Source organism: Lontra canadensis, unplaced genomic scaffold, assembly GCF_010015895.1.
Source record: "Lontra canadensis isolate GAN:19392208 unplaced genomic scaffold, GSC_riverotter_1.0 scaffold66, whole genome shotgun sequence".
Taxonomy (NCBI): Eukaryota; Metazoa; Chordata; class Mammalia; order Carnivora; family Mustelidae; genus Lontra; species Lontra canadensis.
The window spans coordinates 4,173,534-4,186,391 of NW_022631060.1; the positions used below are offsets into that span (position 1 = coordinate 4,173,534).

General features: G+C 59.4%; 2 protein-coding genes across 6 annotated transcripts; both read left to right on the forward strand.

The window, feature by feature from the left end:
* The first annotated feature begins 101 nt into the window (after window positions 1-101).
* Window positions 102-8,569, forward strand: KCNK4 (potassium two pore domain channel subfamily K member 4). 5 transcript variants are annotated; one of them, XM_032879363.1, is made up of 7 exons: window positions 102-529; window positions 1,993-2,258; window positions 5,690-5,813; window positions 5,941-6,101; window positions 6,302-6,488; window positions 6,996-7,135; window positions 7,868-8,569. In XM_032879363.1, the coding sequence occupies exons 2-7, from the start codon at window positions 2,070-2,072 to the stop codon at window positions 8,267-8,269; spliced, it is 1,203 nt and encodes a 400-aa protein (XP_032735254.1). In that variant the 5' UTR covers window positions 102-529; window positions 1,993-2,069; the 3' UTR covers window positions 8,270-8,569. The 5 variants fall into 5 exon arrangements, with proteins under 5 accessions (XP_032735254.1, XP_032735253.1, XP_032735257.1 ...); XM_032879362.1 differs by lacking the exon at window positions 102-529 and adding an exon at window positions 739-771; XM_032879366.1 differs by lacking the exon at window positions 102-529 and adding an exon at window positions 906-961.
* Window positions 8,570-8,979: 410 nt separating this feature from the next.
* Window positions 8,980-12,589, forward strand: CATSPERZ (catsper channel auxiliary subunit zeta). The gene is made up of 5 exons (XM_032879367.1): window positions 8,980-9,000; window positions 9,188-9,545; window positions 10,821-10,900; window positions 11,111-11,177; window positions 11,957-12,589. Exons 1-5 carry the CDS (start codon window positions 8,980-8,982, stop codon window positions 12,064-12,066), a joined length of 636 nt encoding a protein of 211 aa, XP_032735258.1. The 3' UTR covers window positions 12,067-12,589.
* The last annotated feature ends 269 nt before the right edge of the window (window positions 12,590-12,858 follow it).

Sequence of the window (12,858 nt, forward strand, 5' to 3'; positions counted from 1 at the left end):
GGGAACACAGAGGGGAGCAGTTCCAAGACCTGCCTGGGCCCTGGCTGTTCAGGCTGTGGGGGGAGGGATGGTTCCATGCTGCGAGGGCCACGGAGGTGAGGACCAAGGGATGGCTCGGGAGTAGGGGTAGGAGGTGCCCCCGGCATGACTTTCCAGAACTAAGTCCCAGCCCTACCTCGGCCAATTCCAGATTGTTTCAGTGGATCCCTAACCCTTTGTCCCGCAGGCCGCCTCCCTCAGGAGTGCTGAGCCCATGGGCCAGGGTGTCCCCAGGGGCGGGGAGTTGAGGGCCCTTCCGATCCGTAGTGGGCCTGGGAGATGCTGGGAGATTAGCGTGGCGCCTGTCCGGAGAGGTGAGCCGGCAGATGTCCAGGCCGGGGCCGTGCCGCGGGCCACACTGGATGGCCGGCGGGACAATACCAGGACTCCAATCTGAGACTCCAGGCCGGACCCAGCGGCTACCCGTCTCGGGTTCCTCTGCCCCTCACCTGCCGAGACCCGCTGGAATTGGGGGGCTGGGCGGCCGCAGGTAAGGGGCTGCGGGGCACCGCGCCGGCGGCAAGGGCGCGGCACGGAGGGAGGCGCGGCGCTGGAGGGGTTAAGCTTGGAAGGAGGGGGTTTCTGGCAGCGGGAGGGGGGTCCCAGCCCCGGCGGCCGCCCGCTCCGCCCCTGCCGCCGCCGCCGCCTCCGCGGCCCAGCCGGCACCGGCGAGGCCGCGCGGGAGCTCGGGCCGCAGCCGCAGCCGCAGCCGCAGCCGCAGCGGGGCCGACAGTGAGTGCGGGGCTGACGCGGGAGGGAGTGCGGAGCGCGGGCGGGACTCCCCGGCAGGGAGGGGTGCACGGGGGGCGACCGGCCGGGCGGGGTGCGCACCTCCCTCGCGTGGGCGCCTCCGGGAGTCATGCGGCAGCGCGTCTTGCCGCCCGCAGGCTCCCGGGCGTCAGCGTTGAAGACTCGGGAGGCGGTGGGAGCCAACGGCGGGTGTGCAGTGTGTCTTGGGTGTCAGGCGCTGCGCGGTGGCCCGGCGGCTTGGGTGTGTGGACGGGAGTGTGTGCACACGTGCGCGTGGACCTCGGGTGCCTCGGCCGGGCGCGCACGGCCCCGGGGGGTCCGGGCGTGCAGGTGGAGTGTGTGCGTGCAGCCTGGGCGGCGCGGCGGGCGGGAGCCGCAGGGCGGAGCGTGGGCGCGCGGGCCTTTGTGCCTGCGGGTGTGCGCGTGGGCGCCGCCGCCCGCTGTCCCGGGGGTGGGGTGCTGACGGCTGTCGGGGAGGATGCTGCCCCAGGGTCCGGCCCTGGTCGCTCCCTCCCTGTTCCTTCCCGGAACCCGGCACGTTCCCGCGCCCCCACCCCCGCCCCGCCTCGCTTCAGCGCCGCGACCCGGACCCGCCCCTGGGTTCCTCGAAAGCCCGGCGGGGCACTGGGAGACCCTGGAGGCTACCCGCCCGGCCCCTAGCGGGTCGCGGCAGAGCGGGGAGAGGCGGGAGCGGGGAGAGAAGCTCGAAGATCCTGCAGCAGCCGCAGCGGAGGAGCCGGGACCCGCCATCCCCGTCCCCGCCCTGCGAGGTCCGGCTTCTCCGCCTGCTCCCCCTGCGCGCGCCTCCGCGCCCCCTCATCCTCCCGCTCCGGAGCCGGTTCCTCACGACCCCTCCAGACCCCCTGGCATTTTTTTGCTCGCCCGGGGGTCCCTCAGCAGGCTCCCCCTTCCACTCTCCTTCCTTTCCCTTCCCGGCGCCCTTTTGTCTTCTCCTATCCCGGAGTTCCCGGACAGGGGCTGAGGGCCGGGCAATGGAGGTAAGGGGGGGGGGACAAAAGAGGGGGGAGACTGGGTGTGCCCTGGTACCAAGTGTCCTGGCAGAGGGATGTGAAGAGAAGACATCTATGGGCAGTAGGGCTGGGGGCTCCAAGGACCTCTGGGTGTGTGGGGGCTGGAAGAGGAGGAGGGCGGAGGGGTGGCAGGCTGAGGGATTGACCCCAGCATCCCTGGTTCTACCCACAGTGACCGCAGCTCCCCAGGAGCCCCCTGCCCGGCCTCCCCAGGCGGGCAGTGGAATTGGACGGGCCCCTGGGCGCGCCATGCGCAGCACCACTCTTCTGGCACTGCTGGCGCTGGTCCTGCTCTACCTGGTGTCCGGTGCCCTGGTGTTCCAGGCCCTGGAGCAGCCCCACGAACAGCAGGCCCAGAGGGAGCTGGGGGAGGTCCGAGAGAAGTTCCTGAGGGCCCATCCGTGTGTGAGCGACCAGGACCTGGGGATCTTCATCAAGGTTCGTGGGTGGGCAGGAACCCCCTTCAGGAGTCATCCATGACCCCCCAAAAGGAGCTGACTGCCAGTGGGGCCCTGCACTGGCTTGCCGCCTCCAGTGGGCACCCAGTGAGGGAAGGGTGCAGCCGAGGGGTCCAGGATGGAGGCTGACATCCAGGTCTCTGTGTTTTCAATATGGTGTCCATGGGGGACATTTGGCCGCCTTGCGTTTCCTGGCCTTGCACTGAGCTTCTGGACCGGCTCCTTCCGTGTGATGGTGGTTGAGCAAAGGAACCAGTGAAGGAAGAAATGAATACGTGGCTGGTACATACAAAATATGTTACCTTGTCACAGGCCTAATGCACTGGTTCCTGGTTGCCAGATGTTGTAACCCAAGGTGCCTGGGTAATTGTGAATTTTAGCCAGTAAGCAATGAATACTTTTAAAAAATACATATGTCCCATGCAGTATTTTTATTTACTGAATCTGGCAACCTTACACTGGTTTCTGTACTTCTTTGGAGTCCCAGATGCCTTGGAGATGCCCAAGAACACAGTGGACACTCCCCTACCCCCTGGAAAAATGCACTTAGATTCAGAGGGTGTCAGAAGGACACATTTCAGAGGGTTCCAGGATGCCCTAAGCCTGCCACCGTGGATACCAGGTTAGGCACCCCTTTTCCCCCAGGACACATGTTTATGATGAGGCTAGAGGAAGGGGTGGGTTCAGGTTTGGTTCAGTGACTAAAGAAAGTTCTGGGCTTCAGCCTCCTGGGGTGCTAGCACATAAGCACCTTTGTTGCTTCTGTGATTTCTGAGTCACTTTCTTTTTTTTTTTTTTTTTTAAGATTTTATTTATTTATTTGACAGAGAGAGAGATCACAAGTAGGCAGAGAGGCAGGCAGAGAGAGAGGTGGAGGCAGGCTCCCTGCGGAGCAGAGAGCCCGATGGGATCATGACCCGAGCTGAAGGCAGAGGCTTAACCCACTGAGCCACCCAGGCTCCCCTCTGAGTCACTTTCATATAAACAACCCAAGGATTAACTTTAATAAGTGGATGTTTATTACTTTGAAGAGTAATTGAAGAGTACCCCTTCTCCCCTGCCTCTTCTTTTGGAGGGAGGAACCATGGGCCTGGAGGCCCCAGTGTTCCAGCTAATTCCCAAGGTGGGGGCAGGAGCAGGAGCAGAGATGAGGGTGGGGTGGGGCTGGGACTTAGGCTGCTTGACATTGACTCTGACACTTCCAGAATGCCCAGTGAGGCACAGAGAGGCCTGGGCAGGAGGATGTGTCTGGCCAGACCACAGGGCAGAGTGGGGGAGGGAGGGAATCTGACCTATTTTATCTTCACGATGTAAAGGCTTTTTTCCTGGATAAAAAAAGAAGAAAAGGAAGGACAGAAATTAGAAGTGTGGGCGACAGCTGCTTTCTCTCCCATAGCTAGGCAGTCCTGCAGCAATTATGCACCTACTGTGTGCTAGGTGCTGTGCTACTACACCGTAGGGTGAGCAGGGAAATTGCTATGGGGTGGAACAGAGGCAGGCTCTACCCTAGAGGATGTCACTTTGGGATAGGGGGACAGTTCCACGGACAGATCTCTGTAGGATTCAGTGGAAAAGGAGCTTTCCTTGCTTCCTTCTTTGTTAAACACCTGTTGTATGCTGGGCTCTGAGCTAGGTGCTGGAGGCAAGGAGGGAGATGGGGTGGGGGTGGGGGGCTTTGGGAGGAGCTGCTAATTGAAATGAGGCAGGTGAGACAGAAGGGTAGAATTTAGAGATGTGTGATTGGTTTGCAAGAGACCTGCAGGCAGAGAAACAGCCTGGGCAAAGGCGTGGAAGTTGGAAAGACGCAGAGTGTTTTGCAGAACTCGGATTTAGCAGATGCCTAGTCATTTGAAGCAAAAATTAGAACACACAGGATGACAAGAGATTTTTTTTTCCCCCAAGTAGAGAACTTATTGGAAAAGTCTTGCAAAATAAAATTTAAATCACCTTAATCATACATTTCACTTCTTGGCTTCATTTAAGAATTACTATTACAGGAGGTGGGATCGTCTCAGAAAATCTGGGGGTAAGATCACACTGCAACTTGGGTTTCAGATCGGGGCCCCAGGAAAGAAGGCTGGGGAAAGGGAGATGGGGACTAGATGAAAAGGGGCTGAGATGCTGGGGTGGGAATTTGGACATTATTCTGGGGCAGACCGTGGGGAGCTATGGAGGATGTGGGACTGTCACTTTAGGAAGATTAATTTGGAATGGGTCTTGCTAATGAGGATTGCAGTCAGAGAGGAAGAATGTGGTGTTTGATCTTCTCCACTGTCTTTGTGCCTTGGCTCTGTGCCCCTTGGGGAATGGCCCCCTCTGCCCCCCACCCCTCATTGTGCTCTCAAATCTGTGTCACTTAAGGCAGACACTCTGACAACACAGACTCTGTCTTGAAGGGACCTGCAAGGTGGCAAGAGGGGCAGACATCATTAATTTACTCCTATTTATCGAGCACCTACTATGTAAGCACAGGGTTTGGGTTGGGTGGGGGTTTGTGTGTCCATGAGCCTTCCGGTCTTGGGTACAGAATTTGAAGGTATATGAACCTTCCTGGAGAAAGGTTCCCTAACTTCCATCAGATTTTTCTAAGGCAAGGAACTAAAACTGCTTTCTTAGGGGCGATGGGAGTGGTGGGATCTGTGGAAAGTTGGAAATCACTGGGCATGGGACTGACTAACTTAAATGCACAAGGGTTATTTTAATTCTTCACAACTGCCTGAGGTAGGCGCTAGCAGCATTGTCCGCTCCTGACAGAGGCAGAAACTGAGGCACAGAGAGTTATCTTGCCCCTGGGGTCACAGAGCACTGAGATTTGAACCCAGGCAGTCTGGTGCAGGTCTGCTCCTGATCTCTGTAAACTAGAAATCTTTTGTGTGAAATTAAGGGGCAGATAATGAAAGTCTTTTTTTTTTTTTTAAGATTTAGTTATTTATTTAGAGAAAGAGCCCTCTAGCACACACACACTCTTGCAAGAGGAGGGGGTAGGGGGAAGGGGCAGAGGGAGAGGGAGGGAGAGAATCCCAAGCAGACTCCCTGCTGAGCATGAGCTCAAGGGGAAGGGGAAGGTGTGTGTGTGTGTGTGTGTGTGTGTGTGTGTGTCAGGACCCTGAGATCCTAACCCTGAGATCAAGATCTGAGCTGAAATCAAGAGTCCCACCCACTGGCTTAACTGCCTGTGCCACCCTGGCATCCCAGCTAAAATGTTTCTAAAACAATGTGGAGGTGAAACACAATTGGGCCCCCCAATTTGCAATGTCTGCTCCAAGGGACTACCCTCAGGAAGATGGGAGGGAAGGGGAGAGCTGGGAGGGGGAGGGAGGAGGACACCACTCTGGAGACTGGAGGGTCAGGGGGCTTGGCCAGGACGGTAGGGAAGGGCTGAGGTTCCTCCTTCTGCGCCTTGTCCTGCAGGATGTGGCTGATGCCCTGGGAGGGGGTGCGGACCCTGACATCAACTCCTCCAGTAACAGCAACCACTCAGCCTGGGACCTGGGCAGCGCCTTCTTTTTCTCGGGCACCATCATCACCACCATCGGTGGGGGAGGGGACTGGGCACGTGGAGGGGGGCAAGGGGCCGCCGGGCTTTCTCCTGCGGGAAGGTGCAGAGGGAGGAAGTGGAGGCCAGGCAGCCCCTAGACTTCCTGCACGGCCCCTCTGCCCAGGTTACGGCAACGCGGCCCTGCGCACGGATGCGGGACGCCTCTTCTGCATCTTTTATGCGCTGGTGGGGATCCCGCTATTCGGGATCCTGCTGGCAGGGGTCGGGGACCGGCTGGGCTCCTCTCTGCGCCGTGGCATCGGTCACATCGAAGCCATCTTCCTGGTGAGCTGTTCCTTGCCCTGCGCGCCCTCGCGCTGAGCTCGGGTTACCCTTGCCTATGTCCCCGCCCCGCCCGTGAGCGCGCAGGCCTCGAGGACGCGGGAGCCTCGCGCACAGGAGCCCCGACGAGGCGGTGTGGGGGTGTGTGACTGGAGGTTTTGGCGACGCCTTGGGTCCCTCCTGCCCGTTGCCCCTCCCTGCAGAAGTGGCACGTGCCACCGGGGTTGGTGCGAATCCTATCGGCGGTGCTCTTCCTGCTGATCGGCTGCCTGCTCTTTGTCCTCACGCCCACGTTCGTGTTCTGCTACGTGGAGGGCTGGAGCAAGCTGGAGGCCATCTACTTCGTCGTGGTGACGCTCACCACGGTGGGCTTCGGGGACTATGTGGCCGGTGAGGCCACCTTTCTTGCACTGCACTTCCCTATCCACTTTATTCATGCCCAGGGACCCTGCACTCTTGCGTCTCCCTCCAAATTCCCTGTGGTGCGTGGGCGCTCACAGGCACTTGCTCCAATCCCCACGTGCCCTCGCGGAATGCACCTTCACGTTTTTGCACGGATGCAACGGCTCATGTGCCCTTACATTCTGGCATGCCTGCACCCCGATGCATGCTCACACATACATTAAGTGCGCCCCTCCTATGTGTCACATTCTTATATATGAGCACCCCTCCCATATGCCCACATTTTTGCGCGCGAGCACACTCGCGTATTTTTATCTGGCACACTTTCAAGTAATGCACACTCGTCTTGCATGCGTTCACACACACCAATTGATTGCCCCGGGGGAGGCGGATGCTCTCACTGAACTGGGAAGAAGGGAGGTGAATCAGGAGCTCACAGGCTTAAAGCCTGCCCCACAAATCAACATCTTTCTGGCCTCCCCGGTGGTATCCCAGGCGCCAGCCCCAACCAGAGCAATGCAGCCTACCAGCCCCTGGTGTGGTTCTGGATCCTGCTCGGCCTGGCCTACTTCGCTTCGGTACTCACCACCATCGGGAACTGGCTGCGAGTAGTGTCCCGACGTACTCGGGCAGAGGTAGGCGCCTCTGGGTCGGCGCTTGCGCTGTGCCGCTGATGCGCTGTACCCTAGCAGCGGGTTGATCAGTCGGCCTTTCTTCCAGAGTGTGGGCTTCTCAAGGCAGGGACTGAGTGCCCCCCCCCCGGCCCGCGCCATGTGCACACGGCCAGGGGGCAAAGGGTTAAACTTAGATCGGTTTGCTGAGGACTCTGTCTCCGCTGTCATGAATGGAGCTGAGAAATTTAGGGTGAAAAAGCCAAAAACCAAAAACCAAAACAAAAAAAGCAGGAAGCCCAGTTGAATGTAACTTTCAGATAAATAGCAAGTAACATTTTAGTGTAAGTATATCCCAAATGTTGCACGGGAGGGACATGCATATATTAAGATTTTATTCGTCGTTTATCTGAAATTCACATTTAACTAGACAACCTGAGTGTTGTGTCACCCTACTGGCCGCGCTGGCCAAGGAGCTCGAGAGGCGCAAAGGTCTCTAGGGGGCACGGGACGGATAGCTGAAATCAACCCGGGGCTTTCTAGAAAAGCTCCAGGAGGAAAGGTCTCCTAGGTTCTGACGGAGGAGAGGAGAGTGTGTCGCTGAGTGACGAGCCCCCCCCCCCCCCCCCCCTCTGGGGGGCGGGGGTAGGGCGGGGGGGGGGGGGGAAGGGTGGCCGCGCCTGATGGGGTAGGTTCCCGGGGTCGCAGAGGTGGTCGAGGACCCGCGGTCGAGGACTGCCTTTACTTTTCGCGCAGATGGGCGGCCTCACGGCGCAGGCCGCCAGCTGGACCGGCACGGTGACGGCGCGGGTGACCCAGCGAGTCGGGCCCACGGCACCACCGCCGCTGGAGAAGGAGCGGCCCTTCCTGCCTCCGCCGCCGTGTCCGGCGCAGCCCGCCGGCGGGCCCCCGTCCCCGCTCCCGGTGAAGGCCGAGCCGCCCTCCCCGTCCTCCCCGTCCACCCCGCCCACGGCCTCCGCGCTGGATTACCCCAGCGAGAACCTGGCCTTCATCGACGAGTCCTCCGACACCCAGAGCGAGCGCGGCTGCGCGCTGCCCCGCGCGCCACGGGGTCGCCGCCGCCCCACTAACCCTCCCCGGAAGCCCGCGCGGCCGCGGGGCCCAGGGCGCCCGCGGGAAAGAGGCGTGCCGGCGTAGGGGCAGGACCCCCGGCCCGGGCCTCTCCAAGGACTTCGTTCTTGCGCTCTCCCCGGCATGCTCTGCTTGTTTGACCAAAGAGGCCTCTCTCGACCCGACCGAGGCCTGCGGAGGAGGCTACGGGCTGCCACACCCTGCTCCTGGCCCTCTCCTCACTTCATCCATTTGCAGACCCCCCAAGGCTTTCTGTCTCGCTGTCTCGGCTGGGCCCGTCCCTCACCACACCTCACGACTGTGCCTCAAAAGCCTGCATCAATAAATGAAAACAGTTTGCACCGCTGCGGGCGTGCGCGCTCCGGGGACGCGAGTGGGTGTGGGAGTGCTTGCGTCGGGCCACCTCCCGGGCAAGCCAGGCCTCCTGTGACAACCCTCTACCCACCCCCCGGGGCCGAGCCCCTCCTCCCCACGCCTGCACCCGAAAGGGCCACGCTTGGGCCCGTGTCTCCGCCAGGAGGCTACCGGGTATAGGGTCCGGAATAGGAATGTGCCATGGTGTTCTGTGCATCTCCAACCTCAGCGCAGATACGGGGCGGTGGGGACGGGAGAGAGAATGGCATCTAGCGTGGGGAGGGGGGCTGCAGATTGAACTCTCCCTCGCGAGACCCGCAGCACCATTCGGGAACGCGATCCGGCCCCTCCCCGCTCCTGGAGCGTGACCCCTTGCTCCTCGCCCCGAGGCCTGTGGCGACCGGGTCCGTTGGGGCAGAACCATGGACGAAAAACCTTTCAGAGTAAGAACCCTTCCCTGGCCTCCTCCCCCTGTGAGCCCCCAGCCTGGGTCCGTCGTGGGTCCCTGGCTCTTCTCTCCCCCAGCCTCGGCTGTGAGCCCACTCGACAGAGTCACGGTCCCAGCCGGCTCTCCCTCTCCCTCCCAACTCCTGGAAGCCCTTGGCTTCCCTCGTTGTATGTGGCCCACAGGCGTCTTTGGGCAGCCGTGACTCAGACATGTCGAGCCCAGAGGACATCCGGAATCTGTGGACCAGGGCCACGCTGTCGCAGCCGAAGCTGAATGGGCCCCGGTCCAGTGTTGGCGAGGACTCGGACATGGAGGGCAGCAGCGTTGGCAGCAAGTCTCGCCCGTGGTACAACCAGAAGGCCAGAGGCGACTCGGACGGTATTTGGGAAGAATGGGATATCAGAGAGGACAAGGACAGTTTCAAACAGGAGGATCTGGACAAGCCCTCCTTGCTGGAGCTGGAGCTAAGTCGGGCCCGCTCCCTGGGAAGCCGTTTAGAGGAGCAGGACGGCGATTCCAAGGAGTCCAAGACCGACACCGGTCAGTGTGGCCTCACAGGGCTGTGGGTATCCACAGGGCAGGGGGCTGGCCAGGACCTCAATATCTGTTGCTGTGAAATAGGGGGTGGAGGGGGAAGCTGGAGGATCCTTTTCCAGGATTCCCTTCCCGGGACCCGCGTGAGCGTTCGTCTTCTACGCTTTAAATCAACCAGACATTCTTGGAGCGCCCCCTACCGGACAGGCGTCGTACAGGGTCCTGTGGCCATGGCACGCCAAGTCCGGGAGACACCTGCGGAAATGCGCAAAGGCAGCGCGGTAGGACCCGTGCTTCTCATGGAATCACTGGGACGGTTGAGAGGAGGGAGTTATTTCCTTGTGTATGGATTTGCTGTCGTTGAGGAGGTGCCTGTCTTTCATTCACTCAGTCATTGGCTACAATTTTTAAGTACCTATTTCTTGCTGGGTACCGTCTGGGATTCCCCTCCCCCTTGCTCTGGTCCCTACCTACATGGGGCATTAGAACGTATAACAGTATTTTAATGCATTTTGAGTGCTTGCTGTGTGCCAGGCACTGGGCTTTCTTTGCATGATCACCTTAAACTTCACAACTCTCTTAAGGGTCTATTCTTTTTTTCTTTATTTTATTTTATTTTATTTTATTTTATTTATTTATTTGACACACACAGAGAGAGAGACAGCGAGAGAAGGAACACAAGCAGGGGGATTGGGAGAGGGAGAAGCAGGCTTCCTGTTGATCAGGGATGGGGCTTGATCCCAGGACCCTAGGATCATGATCTAGCCGAAGGCAGACAATTAAGCACTGAGCCACCCAGTCACCGCATACCGTTTTTTTTTTTTTTTTTAAGATTTTACTAATTTATTTGACAGAGATCACAAGTAGGCAGAGGCAAGCAGAAGGAGAGGGGGAAGCAGGCTCCCCGCCGAGCAGAGAGCCCGATGCAGGGCTCGATCCCAGGACCCAGGGATCATAACCTGAGCTGAAGGCAGAGGCTTTAACCCAGGGGTTATTCTTATTACCCCATTTGACCATGAAGAGCCTGAGGGTCAGAAATTTTCAGTCACTGCTCCTAAGCCTTGCCTGATGGGGAAGTCAGAACTGGAACCTGGGTGGGTGGGACGATAAAGCCCAGGGTAGTAAACTACTGTCCCATACTGTTTCCCAATAAGGTGGCACCTGGAGCTGGTCTCTGAAGGCCACTCCCCTGCCACCACAAGCCTGCCCCTATGTTTCCTCTGCTCCAGGGAAGACCCAGCAGTCTGCAGATGACTGACCTCTCTTTTTCTCTTCTCCCAGAAATGTCTTCCTCAGAGTCATCGCTCAATATCTCAAAGCACACACCCCATCGAGCCTACTGGATGGAGCAGCAGAACAGGGTTAGAAGCACCGAGGGAGACTGGGCATTTTAGTGGGGTGGGGATGGGCAAGTTGGGAGTTGCAGAAGTGAAGGGGTAAGGGTGGTTTGCAGAGGGGAGGGGCAGGCAGCGTGGTTAGGGGTCTTGGGGCTAGAGGGAGCAGGTGGGGCATTTCAGCTTGGGGCAGGGCTGGGGTCCCTGGGACATCTGAGCCTTTTGCTGCCTCTCCAGCTGCCACTGCCTCTGATGGACCTCATGGAGAATGAAGCTCTGGAAATCCTCACCAAAGCCCTCAGGAGTGAGCTACTACCCCCGCCCCCCAGACCCTGGGGGATTTTGCAGGGGTCAGGCCTCTGGGAATGGAGATTCAGGCCGTGTTTGCCTTGTCAGATTCCCTTACCACCCACGAGTATTCCAGGAGCCCTACCAAAAGTAAAAAATTGGACTGGGCACAGGGACATCCAGTGGGGAGAGCATGACGTGACGGTAAGGGGCCTGGGCTCCGGCCTTCATTGCAGCCTCTCTCTAGCTGATGTGGATTTTCTTGAGCGGTTTCTCCGTTCCCCAGTGGGGATGACAGTCTTTGTGTGGCCTTGGTCCCCTCCCTTGGTGCTGTGAGGAACCTCTGGACAGTGGATTATTTGGGTCCAAGTTCTCTCATTTGCCCTGCTTATAATATAAGACAGGGATGCTGGCTAATGGGTCAGGATGAGTGGTCCAGGGGTGTCCACGAAGCTGCCCTCTACCACTGTCCTGGTTCAGGCCTGCAACACTCTAAACTTGCCCTCACCCATGCTCCACCTCAACACTCAGCCTCCTCCACATCCCCCATCTGGAGTACAAGTGTATGACCTGACCTTTAAAAAACAAAACAAAACAAAAACAAAACGAAACAAAAAAAAAACCTGCCAGGGCCCAGCACCTTGGAGATCCAGTTTCCCAGACTAACACAGACCCGAGGGCCAAGCACTCCTGCTACCCCAGATCACCCATGGTTCCTCAAATCTCAGGTGCAGCACTGCTGCTGGGGACGCCATGCCCCTGCTCACTGCCCTGAGCGGCCCCTCTGCTCTGCAGGCTACCGGTCAGGCATTGGCCGGGACCACTTCCTGACCAAGCAGCTGCAGCGATACATCGAGGGACTCAGGAGACGCCGGAACAAGAGGCTGCGCCTCTTGATGCACTGAGAGCACCGCCTCGGGCTCCGGCTGGAGTGACAGAGAGGCCGGCTCCAGTCTCTGGGCCCCCGGCCGGTCCCCAGACCCAAGCCCGACCCTGCCCACATGGAATTTGAGTCCTAGAGAAATAAAAGACTCTGTGCACGGTCGGTGAGTCAGTGCGTGGCTGCCCGCGTGAGGCGGACGCACATGGCTCCGCCTTTCCCCGTGACCTTCACGCGGTCACCGCAGTGACCTTGAGCGTTCTCCGTCCGGGCTCTATTGGCTCCGCCTTCCCGGGACTCGAAATCCAGGACTTCTCGCATGTTTTATGCCTGCTTCTCCCACCCTGGGTCCAGCAGCTGTGTGGGGATACAGGATCTGCGGTCCAAGTGCCCCTGTGGTGTAATCTTGGGGGAAGGGTGAGAAGGTAAAGGGGCAGCGCCTCCCCTCTAGTTTGGGCATGCTGGGCCCCGCCCCTCATGCATATGCAGTTACACTAACCTCTCCGCTCGTCCCGCCCTCTCATTTACATATGTAAGTCGTCTCCCTGTCCCGCAACTGCGGCCACCGAGGCACCTCGCTCACTTCGATCGCGCACAGCGCTCCCCGCCTCCTTCGTTACGTAAGAGCGCTCCTGGTTCCAACTCCCTCTCGGAGCCTCTCCCAAGTCTCCTCTGGCCCCGCCCCCTCAGCTAGTGCACCGCTTCTACTCGGCGGCGATGGGCGGGACCTTCATGAGGGGCCGCCCCCTGGCTTCGCTGGCTCCGCCTTGACTGGTCCGGGCACGCAGGCGCTGCCCGCCCAGCTTGTCTGATTAGC

Bases quoted from the DNA above. Each gene is read 5' to 3' on its own strand.
- KCNK4 (XM_032879361.1), top strand. From the start codon at position 1,875: ATGGGCAGTAGGGCTGGGGGCTCCAAGGACCTCTGGGTGTGTGGGGGC. The intron at 5,814-5,940 runs GTGGGGGAGGGG...CCCTCTGCCCAG, and splicing joins CACCATCATCACCACCATCG to GTTACGGCAACGCGGCCCTG. The intron at 6,489-6,995 runs GTGAGGCCACCT...GTGGTATCCCAG, and splicing joins CTTCGGGGACTATGTGGCCG to GCGCCAGCCCCAACCAGAGC.
- CATSPERZ (XM_032879367.1), top strand. From the start codon at position 8,980: ATGGACGAAAAACCTTTCAGA. The intron at 9,546-10,820 runs GTCAGTGTGGCC...CTCTTCTCCCAG, and splicing joins GGAGTCCAAGACCGACACCG to AAATGTCTTCCTCAGAGTCA. The intron at 11,178-11,956 runs GTGAGCTACTAC...TCTGCTCTGCAG, and splicing joins CCTCACCAAAGCCCTCAGGA to GCTACCGGTCAGGCATTGGC.